Source organism: Mobula hypostoma, chromosome 11 (genome assembly GCF_963921235.1).
Source record: "Mobula hypostoma chromosome 11, sMobHyp1.1, whole genome shotgun sequence".
Classification (NCBI taxonomy): Eukaryota; Metazoa; Chordata; class Chondrichthyes; order Myliobatiformes; family Myliobatidae; genus Mobula; species Mobula hypostoma.
Genome location: NC_086107.1, coordinates 4,546,552 through 4,567,318, shown reverse-complemented (window position 1 = coordinate 4,567,318; position 20,767 = coordinate 4,546,552). Strand labels below are relative to the sequence as shown.

At 46.0% G+C, this 20,767-nt stretch overlaps 1 protein-coding gene across 5 annotated transcripts in view; it reads left to right on the top strand.

Annotated features, from left to right (window-relative positions):
* The window catches only part of LOC134353563 (liprin-beta-2-like), a 263,694-nt gene that overhangs the window by 120,567 nt on the left and 122,360 nt on the right, over nucleotides 1-20,767 (top strand). For 3 of the 5 annotated variants that reach the window (XM_063061604.1, XM_063061605.1, XM_063061608.1), the window contains 2 exons: nucleotides 1,087-1,173; nucleotides 5,913-6,026. In XM_063061604.1, coding sequence (XP_062917674.1) covers nucleotides 1,087-1,173; nucleotides 5,913-6,026 — 201 coding nt within the window. Of the gene's footprint in view, nucleotides 1-1,086; nucleotides 1,178-5,912; nucleotides 6,027-20,767 lie in introns of all 5 variants that reach the window. The other 2 variants (XM_063061607.1, XM_063061606.1) reach the window with 2 other exon arrangements.

Genomic DNA, 20,767 nt, shown 5'->3' with positions numbered 1-20,767 from the left:
AGTAGCCTTGTGGTTTTAGTTTTGATGCTCCTGTAACGTTTGCCTGATGGCAGAAGAACAAACAGTTCATGGAGAGGGTGTGAGGAAACTTCACTCACCCCAACACTGAACTGATTTCACAAACTACGGACTCTCTTTCAAGGAGTCTTTACAACTCATGTTCTTAGCATTAATTTTTATTTGCAGAGTTCGTACAGGGAAAGTGCAGGTAGACAATAAGATGCAAGGTCATAATGAGATGGACTCTTGACCTCACAATCTATCTTATCGTACTAGAGGGCCAGTCAGTCATTTTATAACACCAGGATAGAGCCTGGTGGGACGTGCTTTCAGGCTTTTGTACCTTCCATTGAAGGAAAGCAAGAGAGGTCCACGAGTGCTATCTCTACCTCCTTTTGCACTATATTTATTTATTGATTATGGCTTGTAATATTTTGTCTTGCACCACACTGCTGCCACAAAACATCATTCATTCAGTTTTCCTCCCACATTCCAAGGCGGGTTAATTGGTCACACGGGTGAAATTGGACCGTGTGGGTTCGCTGAGCTGGAAGGCCCTGTTGCCACACTGAATCACTAAATAACTGGGGAAAAAACTGTCAATGGTTGTGAATCTGATTGTGATTTAGCCCGGGGGGGGGGGAGAAGAGAGCATGTCCGGGGTGGGTGGGGTCCTTGATTTGCCGAGGCAGTGGGAAGTGTAGACTGAGTCCATTTAAGGGGGCTGGTTTCCATGGTGCGCTAAGCTGTCTTCTGTTAGGGGGTGGTGCAGTAGCGTAGAAGTTAGCGTAACACTTCACAGCGTGAGTGGCCTGGATTCAATTCCGCCACTGTAAGGAGCTTGTATGTCCTCTGCCTGCTCACGTGGGTTTCTTCCGGGTGCTCTGGTTTCCTCCCACTTTTCGAAGATGTACTAGTTAGTGGGTTAATTAGTCATATGGGTATAATCTGGCGGCGCAGGCCCGTTAGGCTGGAAGGGCCTGTTACCATGCTGTGTTTCCAAATAAATAATGACAGAATTGTCTACAGTGCTGTTTTGTGGACTTTTTTTTACGGAGTTTGATTCTTGGCTTGTTCTGTGCCCAGGTCAATCACCGTGCGCCTGTGAGCAATGAAACGTGCCAGGACCGACTGACCAGGCTGGAAAGTGACCGGGAGTGCCTGGTGCTTCAGGTGGGTAAGATGGCTGCCACCTCTGTTGTCATTATTGCAAAGGCTAGAAATCCCCTAATGACCTTGTAAACACATTAACACAGTTTTGCGCATAAGACTTCGGAGCAGAATTAGGCCATTCAGCCCATTGAGTCTGCTCCACCATTCCATCATGGCTGATTTATTAACCCACTCAACCCCATTCTCCTGCCTTCTCCCTGTAACCTTTGACGCACTGACTAATCCAGAACCTATCAACCTCCACTTTAAAATATACCCAATGTCTTGGCCTCCACTGCTGTCTGTGGAAATGATTTCCACAGATTCATAAGAAACATAAGAATATAAGAAATAGGAGTAGGAGTTGACCATCCGGCCCATTGAGCCTGCCCCGCCATTCAATAAGATCATGGCTGATCTGTCCGTAAACTCAGCTCCATCTACCTGCCTTTTCCCCGTATCCCTTAATTCCCTTACTATGTGAAAACCTATCTAACTTTTTCCTAAATATATTTAGTGAAGAAGCCTCAACTGCTTCCCTGGGCAGAGAATTCCACAGATTCACCACTCCCTGGGAAAAACAGTTTCTCCTCATCTCCGTCCCACCCTCTGGCTAAAGTTCCTCCTCGTCTCTGTTCTAAAGGGACACCCCTCTTTTCTGAGACTGCGCCCTCTGGTCCTAGATTCCCCCACTATAGAAAACGTCCTTTCCACGTCCACTCTATCGAAACCTTTCCGTATTCAATAGGTTTCAACGGGATCCCCCTCATCCTTGTTAACTCCAGCAAATACAGGCCCGGAGCCATCAAATGTTTTTACTGTAAAGGTTAGAAATTCCCTTACGGCCTTTTAAAGACAATAACATGTTGTTGCCCGTCACCCCGGTGCTGCTCGTGCACGTATTGGAAAGATTCTGAGAACAACACACAAAATGCCGGGCAAACATACATGCAGATCAGGCAGCATCTGTGGAGGGGAATTTTGCTTTCAAGTCAATTTGAGTTTTTTCACAGTCCTAGTGTGTAGGTGAGTGGTTCAAAGTAAATTTATTATCAACGTACATACAGTATATATGACTGTATACTACCCTTAGATTCATTTTCTTGTGGGCATTCATAGTAAATACAAAGAAACAACGGAATCAATGAACAACCACATGCAAGAAAGACAGACAAAGAACCAACATGCAAAAGACAACAAACTCTGCAAATACTAAATAAATAAGCAATAAATATCAAGAACACGAGTTGCAGAGTCCTTAAAGTGAATTTGTTGGTTGTGGAATTAGTTCAGTGTTAGGGTGAGTAACATTATCCCCTCTGGTTCAAGACCAGACCTGTACACGATGTTGTGCTGACCTTTTCAAGATGAATCTAACCCTTCCCTTATACATGGCTGATAACCCTCCATTTTTCTCATACACATGTTTTGATGGACATGTGACAATAACACTAATCTTTAATCTTGTTAAATTGGGGAAAAATGTAAAAATTCTTAAATATTCTCCTGTCTCAGCCTGGAGGACAGAGGTAGGCACTGCCTTCCTGAACCACTATTTGGGAGCCAAAGTAGCACAGTGGTTATCGGAACGCTATCCTGTCTGGGGGCATCTGAGTTTGGAGTTCAATTCCAGTGCCCTCTTTAAGGAGTTTGTACATCCTCCCCCGTGGAATGTGTGGGTTTCCTCCAAGTGCTGCAGCTTAGAAACATAGAAAATAGGTGCAGGAGTAGGCCATTCGGCCCTTCGAGCCTGCACCGCCATTCAGTATGATCATGGCTGATCATCCAACTCAGAACCTTGTACCAGCCTTCCCCCCATACCCCCTGATCCCTTTAGCCACAAGGGCCATATCTAACTCCCTCTTAAATATAGCCAATGAACTGGCCTCAACTGTTTCCTGTGGCAGAGAATTCCACAGATTCACCACTCTCTGTGTGAAGAAGTTTTTCCTAATCTCGGTCCTAAAAGGCTTCCCCTTTATCCTCAAACTGTGACCCCTCGTTCTGGACTTCCCCAACATCGGGAACAATCTTCCTGCATCTAGCCTGTCCAATCCCTTTAGGATTTTATACGTTTCAATAAGATCCCCCCTCAATCTTCTAAATTCCAACGAGTATAAGCCTAGTCAATCCAGTCTTTCATCATATGAAAGTCCTGCCATCCCAGGAATCAATCTGGTGAACCTTCTTTGTACTCCCTCTATGGCAAAGATGTCTTTCCTCAGATTAGGGGACCAAAACTGCACACAATAAATGTTTCCTCTCACATTTCAAAGATGTGCCGGTTAGTAGGTTAATTTGTCCTTGTGGATTGTCCTGTGATTAGGCTAGTGTTAAACATGTGGGTTGCTGTGCAGTGTGGTTTGTCAGGCCGGATAGACCGGTTCCACCCTGTATCTCGAAATGAAATAAAATAAAACCAGAAACTGCTGTAACTCTGAGCGTGCTCTCAGAGTGCTGCTGGCAGGAAGTCCCAGGACGTAAACACAGGGCTGATTTATTTCTGGGTTAGGATGGAGTGTGACATGGAAGGCAACCAGCAGGAGATAGTGTTCTCCTGCACCTTCTGTGTAGTGGAGGAGCATGCAACAGAGGACACAGCCTTAGAATAGAGGGACGTCCATTTAGAATGGAGGTGAGGAGGAATTTCTTAGGCCCAACAGTGGTGAATCTGTGGAATTCGTTACCACAGGTGGCTGTGCAGGATAAGTTATTGGGTATATTGAGGCAGAGATTGATAGATTCTTGATGGTCAGGGCATGAAGGGATGTGGGAGAAGGCAGGAGACTGGGGCTGAGAGGGAATGGATCAGCCATGATGAAATAGTAGAGCAGATTCGATGGGCCAAATGGCCTAATTCTGCTGCTTTGTCTTGTGGTCAACAGTTTTACAAGAATGTTGCTGTGACCTTGAGGGCCTGAACTCACTTAGTTTTGCTCCCTCTGCAATGAAGATGCCATTAAGGTGGAAAGAGTGCAGAAAAGTTTTACAAGAATGTTGCTGGGTCCTGAGGGACTTGGTTAAAGGTCTTTATTACTTGGAGTGTTGGAGACCGAGGGGTGACCTTATAGAGGTGTATAAAATGATGAGGGGCATAGACTGGGTGAACACTGCCATGGACAGTCACAAGCCCAGCTGCAAATGGAGGAGGGTAGGTGATGAGGCTAGAGATCCCATCCCATAAAAACCCAGAGCTACAGGAACACCAACAGAAGCTCCAAAGACCTCATCCCCGGGAGAGGAAGATGTGCTACACCTGGGGACGACATGAAAGACTGGACCAGGACAGAGGACTCTGGCAACCTACTCTCAACCTCCTAATTCCCAGCAGGGGTGATGGGCTTAAGAAGATAGATAGATTGCGTAACTGCACTCAGTTTTTTCTCAGGGTTAAGGAATTAAAAATTAGAGGTCGTAGGTTTGACTCGAGAGGGGAGAGATTTAAAAAGGACCAGAGGGGCAACTTCTTCAGCTAGAGCAGGGGGTCCTTTCCTGAGATCTAGGGACCTCTCAGTTCATAGTGGGAGTCTATGGCATGAAAAAGGTTGGGAACCCCTGATAGGGGTGGTCTGTATATGGAACGAGCCACCAAAGGATCTAAAACTAGAGGGCATAGGTTTAACCAGAGGAGAGAGGTTTAAAAGGAACCTGATGAGCAAGCTTTTCACCCAGAGGTTTGTAGGAATGTGGTACGAGCTGCCGGAGGACGTGGTTGAGACGAGTGCAATAACAATATTTAATAGACGTTTGGACAGGTATTTGGATGGGAAAGGTAGAGGGATATCAGCAAAACGCAGACAACTGAGACTAACTTAGATGGGGCCGGTTGAGCCGAAGGGCCTAGTTCCAAGCTGAAGACTCGAAAAGCTTTCAGAAAGGAACTGGGTAAATGTACAGCCCTTTGGGGAAAGAGCAAGATACAGATTTCTGATTCATGGGGACTGTAAGGCAGCATAATGATGGGCCAAATGGCCTCGCTCTGCACAGTTCTAGAATCATAAAAATTTACAGTCCCAACGCAAGCCACTCAGCCCATCATGTCTGCGTTACAGGAAGTATACCCTGGTGCTGCAATGAATGCCTCCAGCCAGCCGACGTGCTAGAGAGTGAAGGCCGCATCAGAATTTGCAATGTGTATGAAGTCTGACTGAAAACATGAACTTGGAACAGAATTAGTGATTTTAAAATGAAAGTGAAATCATTTCTTGGTATCCAAGGGTGATCGATCTCACAGACTCTGACCTCCCCCACCCCCATCCCCTTCTGCAGGCCCAATGACCTTCAGCACTTCTACATGGGAACCAGTCTTTGTCCTTTAAGAACACGGTGTAGCTTGTGTGGTGACCTTTGGCAGGGTTGTACGCTTCCTGGGACAGAGCCAGACATCAGGGCTGCTACATGTTTGCTCTTGCATTCCTGGCTCGAGTTGAGGCTTGCTCAACTCTGCCAGGCCCAATTCAAGCCTTGATCAGCTCCGACCCCCGTCCCACCTTCTTGCAGGGAGGTACGGAAGCTCTCTGTGGCAGGCACAGATCCCTGACACAAGTCAGATGCAAATTTGTGGAACAGAGAAGTTCTACTTCCTCATTTACTGAGGCTGGCTGTAAGCATAAACGAAGCCTTAAAGGCTACAGGCATGATGGTGTTGCTGCCTCTGTGGCCCTGTTGCTTGAGGAGAGAGGTTGCATTTGCCGGTTAGCCAGGGGTAAGCCAAGCCCGGGGCATCTCACCGACTTTTCTCTGCTCTCCCGCACCACTAGGTGAGTGTGCTCACAGACCAAGTGGAAGCACAAGGGGAGAAGATCAGGGACCTGGAGTCTTGCTTGGAAGAACACCAGCTGAAGCTCAACACAACGGAGGAGATGCTGCAACAGGTACGCGAATCAGGGCCGCGGGGCGGGCTCGTGGAGGAGCCACTGGTGGGTGTTGGTTAAGCGCTCCTGTGGAGCCTTGGACCTGACATCTGGCCGGGTCACTGAAGGGAGCAGTGAAGAGGTCAGTCACCTCTGTGGGTTGGAAGTCACCCATAGGCCAACGAGGTCAGAATGGGAGGCATTCTTCCGCAAAAGATGAATCAAAAAGACCGGCATGGTTTCGTAGCAGCCAGCAGTCGTGGTTCAATTGCCACTGCTCTCTGCGAGGAGTTTTTACATTCTCCTCATGACCACTTGGTCTTCCTCTGGGTGCCCTAGACATACAGGTTAAGATTAATGAGTTACGGGCGTGCTATGTTGGCGCTGGAAGCATAGCGACAATTACAGGCTGCCTAGCACAATCCTCGCCAACTTGATTTGGCCCGTTTTCCTCCTTCCCAACATCCCCTTCGTATCTGATGCATGGTCTCAAATCAAAACATCAACAGCCCCCTCACCCTCAAGTGCTGCTTGACCTCCTGAGCTCCTCCAACAGTTTGTATGGTTCTCCGTAATATTCAATTCCCTTCTCAACTGACAGGACAGTTCACAACCTGGAAACAGAGCCTGCAGCCCGCTGTATCCTTGCTGGACGTTAACCACTCTTCTACAGTGGGCCGTATGGTAGTGTAGCAGGTACCCGGGTTCAGTCCTGCCACCATCTGTAAGGAGTTCGTCCATTCTCACCGTGACTGAGTGGGTATCCTCGGGGTGCTCCAATTTCCACCTCCACCCCAAAGATATACCGGTCAGTAGGTTAATTGGTGATTGTAAATTGTCCCATGATTAAGCTAGGGTTAAATAGGTGAGTTTCTGGGTAGACGAGGCTGTTATAGCACCACCAAGGTTCAAAGTAAGCTCATCATCAAAGTACGTGTATGTCACCAAATACGATCCGGAGATTCGTTGCCTGGCAGGCATCCACAATAGAACAAAGAAATACAATAGGATCAGTGAAAAGCTACACACAAAGACTGAAGACAAGCTGCAGATACAAAACAATAATAATAAGTCAATAAATAATGTGCTTTCCAATGTGGGGTCAATTCCTGCCATTGTCTGTGAGGAGTTTGTCCGGTCTCATTGTGACCATGTGGGTGCCCTGGTTTCCTCCCACAGCCCAAAGACAACACCGGTCACGTGGGGGTAATCGGGTGGTGTGGGCTCTTTGGGCAGGAGGGCTTGTTCACACGCTGATTCTAAATAAAATTGAGTCGGTTGACATCTACGCAAGTGTAGTGAGGTATAATAATCACATTTATCGCCATTGACCTCGCTGATGTGAATTTTTGATGGAGCTGGCTGAGTTTACAATTTCCAGCAACTTTTTCCGATCCTGTGTAGTGGCCCCTCCATACCAGACAGTGATGTAACCTGTTAGAATGCTCTCCACAGTATGTCTGTAGAAATTTGCCAGTGTAAGTTATGACATACCATGTCTCCTCAAACTCCTAATGAAATATAGCTGCTGTCCTGTCTTCATTTGTAACTGCATCAATATGTTGAGCCCAGGATAGATCTTCAGTGATATTGACCCCCAGGAACTTGCAATTGTTCACCCTTTCCACTTCTAGTTCCTCGGTTTTCCCTTTGGCTGGGATTTGAACTCCCTGACTCGCTGGAACAGTCTAACCCTTGTCATTGCTAATCCAGAAACAGTCCTGACACTTGCAAAGCTATATGCTTATATAGCTTACTCAAATTCATTTAATTCTTCTATTTGACCCAGATAGTGTTTTTTTCTAAACTACTGAGCTCCTCAGTCATAGACAGAAGCAGCATGAAAACTGGCCGTTCTGCCCACTGAGACTATACTGACCTATTTACACTCAGAATCAGAATCAGGTTTAATGTCACTGGCATCTTCAAAGATTCAAAGTACATTTATTATCAAACTATGTATGCAGCACACAACCCTGAGATTCATCTTCCCGCAGGCATCCAAGAAACAAAGAAACACTGTGGAACCTTTAAAACTATCAACGCACAAGAAAAGAACAAATTATGCAAACAACAAATAACACACAGAATGTTAAACCTCAGACCGCGGTCCTTGAAAGAGTCTAGGAATGTTCAGTGTAGCTCAGTTCAATATAGTTTAATGATGTGCTGTTCGTTGATTGCAGGCAGCAGAGCCGGGCCGCGTCAAAGTGCCTGAATCAAAATCACGCAGAATAACAATAAAGAAAGGTGTAACCAGGAGCATGTATGACATGTACGGCAGAGTCCTCTAAAAATGAGTCCATTCAAACAGTGCCATTCAAACCTTGCCCAAGACCCAAGAGTCCTGCGCCTTCCCCCGGCGGCAGCGAGAGGGAGAGGGAGAGCGGTCAAACGCAGGCAGATGACACTGAACACCCACTTGTCTTCATTGATTTCAGTCTTGCTTGATGCTTTGATCAGTGAGATTGGCAAGTAGTGGAGTATGTTGTGAAATACATTGTTTTGCGGCAGCAGTACACTGCAATGCATTAAAACCACTAAAATTGCAATAAGAAATATTGATTTTAAAAAAATAAATCAACTAGTGCAAAAAGAGAGGAAAAAACTAATCCTACACCTGACAATTTCTTTCTCCCCACATTCCCATCAGCTCTTAACCCTCCCCCCACAGATCCTACTCTCAACTACACATTAGGGGCAATTTCAGCTGCCAGTCATGAGGGGAGCCTTCTTCACTCCGAGGGTCATGAGGGGTGGAACAAGCTGCCTGCACTAGAGGTGCGTGTGCATTTCAACGTTTAAGAGAAGTTCAGGTAGGCACATGGATAGTAGAGTCCCAGTGCAGATCAATTGGAGTAGGCAGGCATGGACTAGATGGGCTGAAGAGCCTATTTCTCTATTTCTCTTTGACTGTAGTTACCCGACAGGAGCACCGGAGGAAGACTCATGTAGTAACGGGGGAAACAAGTTACCGGCTGCTCCAGCTTCCTCCACACTGCAAAGGCGTACGGGTTAGTAGGTTAATTGGTCACATGGGTGTAATTGGGCAGCAGAGGCTCGTTGGGCTGAAGGGCCTGATACTGTGCTGCATCCATAACTAAGCCAAATCTGAGGGTAACGTCAGGAGGTGCACCTCTGCGTAGAGGGCAGAGGGAATCTGCAATTCCGTTCCCAGAATAGTCATAGTCATACAACATGACAGCACAGGAACAGGACCTTCAGCCCATCTAGTCCATGCTGAACTATTAATCTGCCTAGTATCATCGACCTGCACCTGGACATCACCCTCCGTACCCCTCCCATCCAAGGTACCTGTTCAAACTTCTCTTAAGCATTGAAATCAAACCCACGTCCACCATTTGCAGTAGCACCTCGTTCCACACTTTCACCGCCCTCTAAGTGAAGACGTTCCCCCTAAACATTTCATCTTTCACCCTCAACCCATGACCTCTAGTTGTAGTCTCACCCAACCTCAGTGTAAAGCCTGTTTGAATATACCCCTCATAATCTTATGTAGCTCTGTCAAAATTCTCTTGATTCTCCTACATTGAAGGGAACAGAGTCCAAACCTATTCAACTTTGCCTCATAACTCGAGTCCTTTATACTTGGCAACATCCCTGCAAATTTTCTCTGTACTCTTTCAATCTTATTGATATAATTCCTTGTAGTTAGGTGACCAAACCTGCTCTAAATTAGTCCTCACCAACATCTTATACAACTTCAATCTCATCTCCTGTACTCAATACTTTGATTTTGAAGGCCAACGTCTCAAACGCTTTGCCTATGACCCTATGTACCTGTGACACCACTTTCAAGGAGTTATGAATCTGGATTCCCAGGTTCCTCTGTTTTACCACACTCCTCAGTGCCCTATCACTCACAATGTGACTCGGGCTTTGTTAAATAATGTGAAAGTTTGAGACGGGAAACATTGTTCACTTGTTCGACTGTTGATTTATAGGGGAGAGCATTGGCCCATCAAGTCCGTCCTGGCTGTTGGTGAAACAATCCCATTGGTTTTTCCCTAAGTACCTATCCAATCACTTTCCAAATCCCTGTCTCAAGCCGTTTCTACTGCATCCCCAGCATCTGACTACAAAAGCTGATTCTTCACACCCCTGGGTCACAAACATAGTCACAGTGCTGAAAGAGGCCCTTCGGCCCAACTCTTCCATGCTGGCCAAGATGCCCATTTACACTGGTCACATGTCCCTCTTGAACATTTTGACTAAGCTTTAACTCGATAGTGAAGGAAATAAGTATTGTAAAGCTGCAACAGAACTTTCTGACTTTTGGACTCAATGTCTCAACTAATCAAGGCAAGCCTGCCATTTGCCTTCTTAACTACCCTAACCACCTGTGTAGCTATTTTCAGGTTGCAGTGAACATGGACCCCCAAGGTCACACTGGGAATCAACACTTTTAAAGGTTTTGCCCCTAACACTGTGTTGTCTCTTTAGACTTGACTTAACCAAGGTGCAACACTTCACATCCACCTGCCATTTCTCGAACCATCTCTGCGACAGATCTATATCCCATTATATTCTTTGCCAGTCTTTTACACTATCCACACCACCAATCTTCGTATCAACTGCAAACTTACTAACTCATCCATCTACATTATCATCCAGGTCATTTATGTACATCACAAACTGCAGAGATCCCAGAACAGATCTCTTCAGAACACCAATAATCACAGACCTCCAGCTAGAATAAGTCCTTTCAACCACTACCCTCTGTCTTCTATGAGCAAAGCTGTTCTGAACCGAAAGGACCAATTCACCATGAATTCCGTACTGTATGGTGGCACTTGTGGGCTGTCCCTAACACACCCTTGGACATGTTGGTTGTTAGCACGAACTACACATTTCACAATATCTTTCGATGTACATGTGGTAAATGTATCTGGATCTAGATCTGATCATGGGCTCTCCCTCCATACTTCACTGGGTGTGATGGTCTGGAGTTCAGTTCCCAGGGTTTGAATCTTCTGACACAATCTTCTGATTTGAGGGATGAGATTGGTGTCTACTGAGCCACCCCAGGCCTGCTGGATCTGCAGAGGTGGAATGAATCATAGTTGAACATCTCAATCAGATATCATGCCCTCAGAATGTGAACCACAACTGGCGGAGTATAGAACTATCGCGTCCAATGCTCCTGGTGTGGCCTCCAATACATTGGTTAGACCTGTCGTAAATTAGGGGATTGCTTCATAGAGCGCCTCCGTTCCATCTGCAAAAAGTAGAAATTCCCAGTGGCCAAATGTTTTAATTCTGATTCACATTCCTGTTCCAACATGTCAGTCTGTTTGTTCCATGGTGAGGCCACCCTCAGGGTGGAGGAGCAACACCTTATATTTCAACTGGGTAGCCTCCAATGGTGATGGCATAAATATCAATTTCTTCTTCTGGTAAAACATTTTTCCCTCCCCCCTCTTCTTCTTCTACTTCCCAATCTAACCTTTTACCTCTTCTCACCTGCATATTACCTCCTTCTGGGTCCCTTCCTCCTTCCCTTTCTCCGATGGTCCACTCTCCTCTCCCAGGAGTCCTTTACCTTTCCTACCCATCTGGCTTCACCTATCACCCTCTAGTTATCCTCCTTCTCCTCCCCTTACCTTTTTATTCTGTTCTCTTCCCCTTCCATTCCAGTCCTGAAGAAGGGTCTCAGCCCAAATCGCCAATTGTTTATTCAGTTCCCTTGATTCCTGACCTGAGGAAATTACAGTGTCACAGTAGCATTACAAGTGCACAGATATACAAATATTAGAAGAAAAGTAAGGAAGAATAAAAAATAAGTTACCTCAAACAGTCTAACAGGAGGGGGTCATCACTTCCCCGGCTACAGGTTGACTCATTATAGAGCCTAATGGCCAAGGGTAAGAATGACCTCATATCGCGCTCTTTAGAGCAGCGTAGTTGTCTTAGTCTATTATTGAAAGTGCTCCTCTGTTCAGCCAAGGTGGCATGCAAAGGGGAAACATTGTCCAAAATTGCCAGGATTTTCTGTAGGGTCCTTTGTTCTACCACAGCCTCCAGTGTGTCTAGTTTGACTCCTTTAACAGAGCCAGCCTTTCTAATCAGTTTATTCAGCCTTTTGGCATCACCCATGTTGATGCCATTGCCCCAGCAGACCACTACATAGGAGATTGTACTGGTGACAACAGACTGGTAGAACGTGTGAAGGAGGGGCCTGCATACTCCAAAGGACCTCAGTCTCCTCAGGAAGTAGAGGTGACCTAGCCCTTCTTGTACACAGTCTCTGTGTTGGTGCTCCACTCAAGTCTGTCATCCAGCTGCTCCCCCAGGTACTTGTAGGTTCTCACCACCTCCATGTACCCACCAACAATAGTAACAGGGAGCAGTGCAGGCTTAGTCTGCCGAAAGCCCATCACCATCTCCTTTGTCTTACTGATGTTGAGCTGCAGATGATTCAGCTTGCACCATTTGACAAAGTCCTCCACCAGGGCCCTGTATTCATCGTCTCATCCTCCCTTTATACAGCCAACTATTGCTGAGTCATCTGAGAATTTCTGAAGATGACATGACTCAGTGTAGTATCTAAAGGGTAAACAGGAAGGGAATCAATACAGTCCCCTGTGGTGCCCCAGTACTGCGTATGGCCATGTCTAAAATAGGCACATAGATGACAGAACTCTAAAACTTTAAGAAGCTCCTAGGTAGGCAAATGAACGATAGATGAATGGAGATTTGTGTAGGAGGGAAAGGTAAGATTGATCTTAGTGTAAGTTTTAAAAAGTTAGCACATCATTGCGGGCTGAAGGGCCTGTATTGTGCTGTTATGTTCTGTGTTCTACACTCTACGAAAAGTCAAGAGTGGGATGAGTTGGATACCTCTTTTAAGAACCAGATACAGACACTGTGGGGTGAATGGATTCCCATGATGGTATATCATTTTGTTAGCAAATTCTTTTTCTCCTGGAGAGCTGTGCGTCACCTTGTACATGATAAGACTTGCTGGCTGATTCATATGGTATGGATATTAACCAACAGATACAAGCAGATGCAATCTTTCTGTTCCTCCTTTGCAATGCAAAAGTGAGATACCTTTGTTTTTGAGATCTGTGAAAAGATTAGTCCAAAATGTAGAAGGTTGTTTAGCTGGTTTGACTTTGTGAAAGTGTTTTCCCTCTGCTTTGCTCTTCAATTTAGTTGCATTTACAGCAGGCAGAGAATTGAAAACCATTTGAATTGCAAAGCACACCACAAATGTGAGAACATAGAGCCAAACAGCACAGAAACAGGCCGTTCGGCCTATCTTATTCGTGCTGACCAAGCTGTCTATCTGATCTAGTCTTATTTGCATGCATTTGTCCCATATCCCCTCAAGCCAAGTTCAAAGGAAGTTTATTTTCAAAGTCCATATAGCTCACAATATACAACCCTGGGATTTATTTTCTTGCGGGCATTCACAGTAAATACGAGAAATACAACGGAATGAGTGGAGGACAAACAAACAATGTTCAAAAGACAACAAACTGTGCAAAGACAAACAGAAATAATAACAGTAAATAAAGAAGTCTGTAGGTTAGGGGAATGGTTCAGTTATGGGATGAGTGAAGTTATCCTATCTTGTCCAAGGGATTGAGGGGTAATACCTGTCCCTGAACCTGGTGGTGCAAGTCCTGATGGCAGCAGCAAGAAGAGAGCATGGCCTGGATGGTCAGGGTCCTTGGTGGACGCTGCTTTCCTGTGATAGCACTCTGTGTAGGTGTGCTCAATGGTGGGGTGGGCTTTTTCAATGATGGACTGGAACACTACTTTTTTAATAAGCTTTTCCATTCATGGGCATTGGTATTTCCTTTAATATAACATGCCGAATCTTCATAAACTTCTAAGAAAGTAGAGGTGCTGCCATGCTTTCTTCATAATTGCAGTTATGTGCTAGGACCAGGACAGATCCTCTTAAATAATAACACCCAGGAATTTAAAGTTGTTGACCCTTTCCCCTGACGAGGACTGGCTCACAGACCTCTGGTTTCCCTCTCCTGAAGTCAGTAATCAGCTCCTTGATCTTGCTGACATTGGGAGGTTGTTATCCTATCCATGGACTGACCTAAATGTCTTTCAAACATTGTGGGGTTGCATCTCATAGAATCTGTCCTGGGCCTAACACGTTGATGCAATCATGAAGAAGGTACACCAATGCGTCAACTTCATTAGGAGTATGAGGAGATTTGGAATGTCCCCAGATATTGGCCAATTTCCTCAGCCATATGGTGAAGAACATTCTGATGGGTTGCATCACAATACCAATGCACAGAGTCGGAAAAAACTACAGAGGGAACTCTGTTGCTGACCCCTCAGTGAAGACTGGTGTGTGTTCTCCTGGGTTCTCCTTCCTGAAGTTCGCAATCAGTTCTTTGGTCTTGCTGGCATTGAGTGCAAGGCTGTTGTTGTGACATTACTTGACCTGTCAATCTATTCTCAGTCTTGCACACCACCTCATCACCATCTGAGATTCTGCCCACAACAATGGTGTCATCAGTGTTTAAACTGTGCCTAGAGAGAGTAGAGCAATAGTTTGACTTCATCCGAGTATTTACTCCCATTGTCTCTGGTCCAAACCTCGTCCTTGTAACTTGGCACCTGAGCACCCGCTGGTACTATCTCATTGGCCTCGACAGCTGCATGTGTCTCTCAGCATTCAGAAGCCCCTCTTAAATATGATGCTTCCCTGTGTTTCTGAGTCCAACGTCTAAGAACACAGAACATAGAAAAGTACAGCACAGTACAGGCCCTTCGGCCCACAATGTTGTGCTGACCCTCAAACCCTGACTCCCATATAAGCCCCCACCTTAAATTCCTCCACATACCTGTTTAGTAGTCTCTTAAACTTCACTAGTGTATCTGCCTCCACCACTGACTCAGGCAGTGCATTCCACGCACCAACCACTCTCTGAGTAAAAAACCTTCCTCTAATATCCCCCTGGAACTTCCCACCCCTTACCTTAAAGCCATGTCCTCTTGTATTGAGCAGTGGTGCCCTGGGTAAGAGGCGCTGGCTATCCACTCTATCTATTCCTCTTATTATCTTGTACACCTCTATCATGTCTCCTCTCATCCTCCTTCTCTCCAAAGAGTAAAGCCCTAGCTCCCTTAATCTCTGATCATAATGCATACTCTCTAAACCAGGCAGCATCCTGGTAAATCTCCTCTGTACCCTTTCCAATGCTTCCATATCCTTCCTATAGTGAGGCAACCAGAACTGGACACAGTACTCCAAGTGTGGCCTAACCAGAGTTTTATAGAGCTGCATCATTACATCACGACTCAAACTCTATCCCTCGACTTATGAAAGCTAACACCCCATAAGCTTTCTTAACTACCCTATCTACCTGTGAGGCAACTTTCAGGGATCTGTGGACATGTACCCCCAGATCCCTCTGCTCCTCCACACTACTAAGTATCCTGCCATTTGCTTTGTACTCTGCCTTAGAGTTTGTCCTTCCAAAGTGTACCACCTCACACTTCTCCAGGTTGAACTCCATCTGCCACTTCTCAGCCCACTTCTGCATCCTATCAATGTCTCTCTGCAATCTTTGACAATCCTCTACACTATCTACAACACCACCAACCTTTGTGTCGTCTGCAAACTTGCCAACCCACCCTTCTACCCCCACATCCAGGTCGTTAATAAAAATTAAAATAGAGGTCCCAGAACAGATCCTTGTGGGACACCACTAGTCACAATCCTACAATCTGAATGTACTCCCTCCACCACGACCCTCTGCCTTCTGCAGGCAAGCCAATTCTGAATCCACTTGGCCAAACTTACCTGGATCCCATGCCTTCTGACTTTCTCAATAAGCCTACCGTGTGGAACCTCGTCAAATGCCTTACTAAAATCCATATAGATCACATCCACTGCACTACCCTCATCTATACGCCTGGTCACCTCCTCAAAGAACTCTATCAGGCTTGTTAGACACGATCTGCCCTTCACAAAGCCATGCTGACTGTCCCTCATTAGACCATGATTCTCTAAATGCCCAGAGATCCTATCTCTAAGAATCTTTGCCAACAGCTTTCCCACCACAGGCGTAAGGCTCACTGGTCTATAATTACCCGGACTATCCCTACTACCTTTTTTGAACAAGGGGACAACATTCACCTCCCTCCAATCCTCCGGTACCATTCCCATGGACAACGAGGACATAAAGATCCTAGTCAGAGGCTCAGAAGCCTTGTGGAGCAGCCTGGGGAATATTCCATCAGGCCCCGGGAACTTATCCATCCTAATGTATTTTAACAACTCCAACACCTCCTCTCCCTTAATATCAACGTGCTCCAGAACATCAACCTCACTCATATTGTCCTCACCATCATCAAGTTCCCTCTCATTGGTGAATACCGGAGAAGTATTCATTGAGGACCTCGCTCACTTCCACAGCCTTCAGGCACATCTTCCCACCTTTATCTCTAATCGGTCCTACCTTCACTCCTGTCATCCTTTTTTTTCTTCACATAATTGAAGAATGCCTTGGCGTTTTCCTTTACCCTACTCGCCAAGGCCTTCTCATGCCCCCTTCTTGCTCTTCTCAGCCCCTTCCTAAGCTCCTTTCTTGCTTCCCTATATTCCTCAATAGACCCATCTGATCCCTGCTTCCTAAACCTCATGTATGCTGCCTTCTTCCACCTGACTAGATTTTCCACCTCACTTGTCACCCATGGTTCCTTCACCCTACCATTCTTTATCTTCCTCACCGGGACAAATTTATCCCTAACATCCTGCAAGGGATCTCTAAACATCGACCACATGTCCATAGTACATTTCCCTGCAACAACATCATCCCAGTTCACACCCGCAAGTTCCAGCCTTATAGCCTCATAATTTGCCCTTCCCCAATTAAAAATTTTCCTGTCCTCTCTGATTCTATCCTTTTCCATGATAATGCTAAAGGCCAGGGAGTGGTGGTCACTGTCCCCCAGATGCTCACCTACTGAGAGATCTGTGACCTGACCCAGTTCATTACCTAATACTAGATCTAGTATGGCATTCCCCCTAGTCGGCCTGTCAACATACTGTGACAGGAATCCATCCTGGACACACTTAACAAACTCTGCCCCATCTAAACCATTGGAACTAATCAGGTGCCAATCAATATTAGGGAAGTTAAAGTCACCCATGATAACAACCCTGTTATTTTTGCACCTTTCCAAAATCTGCCTCCCAATCTGCTTCTCTGTATCTCTGCTGCTACCAGGGGGCCTATAGAATACCCCCAATAGAGTAACTGCTCCCTTCCTGTTCCTGACTTCCACCCATACTGACTCAAAAGAGGATCCTGCTACATTACCCACCCTTTCTGTAGCTGTAATAGTATCCCTGACCAGTAATGCCACCCCTCCTCCCCTTTTTCCACCCTCTCTATCCCTTTTAAAGCACTGAAATCCAGGAATATTGAGAATCTATTCCTGCCCTGGTGCCAGCCAAGTCTGTGTAATGGCCACTACATCATAATTCCATGCATGTATCCAAGCTCCCAGTTCATCACCTTTGTTCCTGATGCTGCTTGCATTGAGGTACACACATTTCAGCCCTTCTACCTTACTGTCTTTATACCGTTTATTCTGCTTCTCTTTCCTCAAAGCCTCCATCCCCCATCAGGAAGGTCTCAAAGCTCTACGCTTCTTTTTGGATTCCAGACCTAATCAGTTCCCCTCTACCACCACTCTGCTCCGTCTAGCGGAATTAGTCCTTACTCTTAATAATTTCTCCTTTTGCTCCTCCCATTTCCTCCAAACTAAAGGTGTAGCTATGGGCACCCGTATGGGTCCTAGCTATGCCTGCCTTTTTGTTGGGTTTGTGGAACAATCTATGTTCCGTGCCTATTCTGGTATCTGTCCCCCACTTTTCCTTCGCTATATCGACGACTGCATTGGCGCTGCTTCCTGCACGCATGCAGAACTCATTGACTTTATTAACTTTGCCTCCAACTTTCACCCTGCCCTCAAGTTTACCTGGTCTATTTCCGACACCTCCCTCCCCTTTCTAGATCTTTCTGTCTCTGTCTCTGGAGACAGCTTATCCACTGATATCTACTATAAGCCTACTGACTCTCACAGCTATCTGGACTATTCCTCTTCTCACCCTGTCTCTTGCAAAAACGCCATCCCCTTCTCGCAATTCCTCCGTCTCCGCCGCATCTGCTCTCAGGATGAGGCTTTTCATTCTAGGACGAGGGAGATGTCTTCATTTTTTAAAGAAAGGGGCTTCCCTTCCTCCACTATCAACTCTGCTCTTAAACGCATCTCCTCCATTTCACGTACATCTGCTCTCACTCCATCCTCCCGCCACCCCACTAGGAATAGGGTTCCCCTGGTCCTCACCTACCACCCCACCAGCCTCCGGGTCCAACATATTATTCTCCGTAACTTCCGCCACCTCCAACGGGATCCCACCACTAAGCACATCTTTCCCTCCCCCCCCCCTCTGCATTCCGCAGGGATCGCTCCCTACACAACTCCCTTGTCCATTCGTCCCCCCCATCCCTCCCCACTGATCTCCCTCCTGGCACTTATCCGTGTAAACGGAACAAGTGCTACACATGCCCTTACACTTCCTCCCTTACCACCATTCAGGGCCCCAAACAGTCCTTCCAGGTGAGGCATCACTTCACCTGTGAGTCGACTGGGGTGATATACTGCGTCCGGTGCTCCCGATGTGGCCTTTTATATATTGGTGAGACCCGACGCAGACTGGGAGACCGCTTTGCTGAACATCTACGCTCTGTCCGCCAGAGAAAGCAGGATCTCCCAGTGGCCACACATTTTAATTCCACATCCCATTCCCATTCTGACATGTCTATCCACGGCCTCCTCTACTGTAAAGATGAAGCCACACTCAGGTTGGAGGAACAACACCTTATATTCCGTCTGGGTAGCCTCCAACCTGATGGCATGAACATTGACTTCTCTAACTTCCGCTAGGCCCCACCTCCCCCTCGTACCCCAGCTGTTACTCCTTTTTATGCACACATTCTTTCTCTCACTCTCCTTTTTCTCCCTCTGTCCCTCTGAATATACCTCTTGCCCATCCTCTGGGTCACCCCCCCCCCCGTCTTTCTCCCTAGGCCTCCTGTCCCATGATCCTCTCGTATCCCCTTTTGCCTATCACCTGTCCAGCTCTCGGCTCTATCCCTCCCCATCCTGTCTTCTCCTATCATTTTGCATCTCCCCCTCCCCCTCCAGCTTTCAAATCCCTTACTCACTCTTCCTTCAGTTAGTCCTGACGAAGGGTCTCGGCCTGAAACGTCGACTGCGCCTCTTCCTATAGATGCTGCTTGGCCTGCTGCGTTCACCAGCAACTTTGATGTATGTTGTCTATATGTTAGATCTGGCTTTAGTCTATGCACTTCTTTCACTGCTCTATCGCTCCAGGTCCCATCCCCCTTGCAAATTAGTGTAAACCCTCCTGAACCCTGCCACTAAGGCAACATTCATAAAACAAGCCCAATTCAAGAGGAGAATATTCAACTCATCACTTTGCTGTGGAAATCCTATCCAATTATGAGTATTATTTATTTACTTTATTTACTATTCACATGATTTGTCCTCTTTTGCCCACAAGATGTTTGTCAGCCCTTGCTTATGTACAGTTTTTCATAAATTTTCATTATTTTCTGTAAATGCCTGCAGTAAAATGAATCTCAGGTTAGTATATGGTGACATTCACTCGCAATGGTGACATAGAGAAGTGTATGTTCCTGGTCTCCTGCTGCCATAGCCCACCTTCTTCAAGGTTTGACATGTTGTGCATTCAGAGATGTTTTGTAACACATGGTTATTTGAGTTACAGTCGCCTTACTGTCAGCTTGAACCAGTCTGGCCATTCTCCTCTGACTTCTCTATTAACAAGGCATTTTAACCCTCAGAACTGCCTCTCTCTGGATGCTCTTTTTGGCTTTTCGCACAATTCTCTCTAAACTTCAGAGACTGTTGCACATGAACATCCCAGGATACTGATCCTGAGATACTCATATGACCCTGTCCGGCACCAATGACCATTCCACAGTCAAAGTCACTTAGATCACATTTCTTCCCCATTCTGATGTTTGGTCTGAACAACAACAGAACCTCTCAATGCTTCTAAGCACTGAGCTGCTGCCAAGTTATTGGCTGCTTAGATATTTGCATTAACAAGCAGGTGTACCTGTAGCGATTACTTGAACAAACCAATACTGCTGTTAGAGACCAGGCATGGGGAGTAGTCCTATATGACACACTGTCAGATCCGAACGAATAATAGTGCTCAGAGTTGAAGAAATGTTTTTGATCCTTTATTAAGCAACTCACAAAACAAACTCAAAGAGATAAAACTAATGAAACTAAAACTAGTGATATTAAATGTAATTAAGTGAAATTAAATGGTCAACGAAAAGATATCATACCCAGCTGTCTCTAACTCTGACTCTAACCAAAAAAAAACTAAAGAGAAAGCATGTGTAGCTAAACTCTTCACACCACAACCCATGTGACTAACTACCTGGAATAAGCATAGTAAACTGTGCAACACAGAATACAATGCAGAAGAAAAGAGACTCGGCTCATACAGTACTTCAGTGCAAAGCAAACCACAGTCAGAGACAACACACAAAATGCTGACGTAACCCTGTAGGCCAGGCAGCATCCTCCTTTCCAGTCCTGCTGAAAGGTCTCAGTCCAAAACAGTCTGGATTTCTGAACATTTGGAGAGGCATGATATGATTAGGAATAGTCAGCATGGCTTTGTC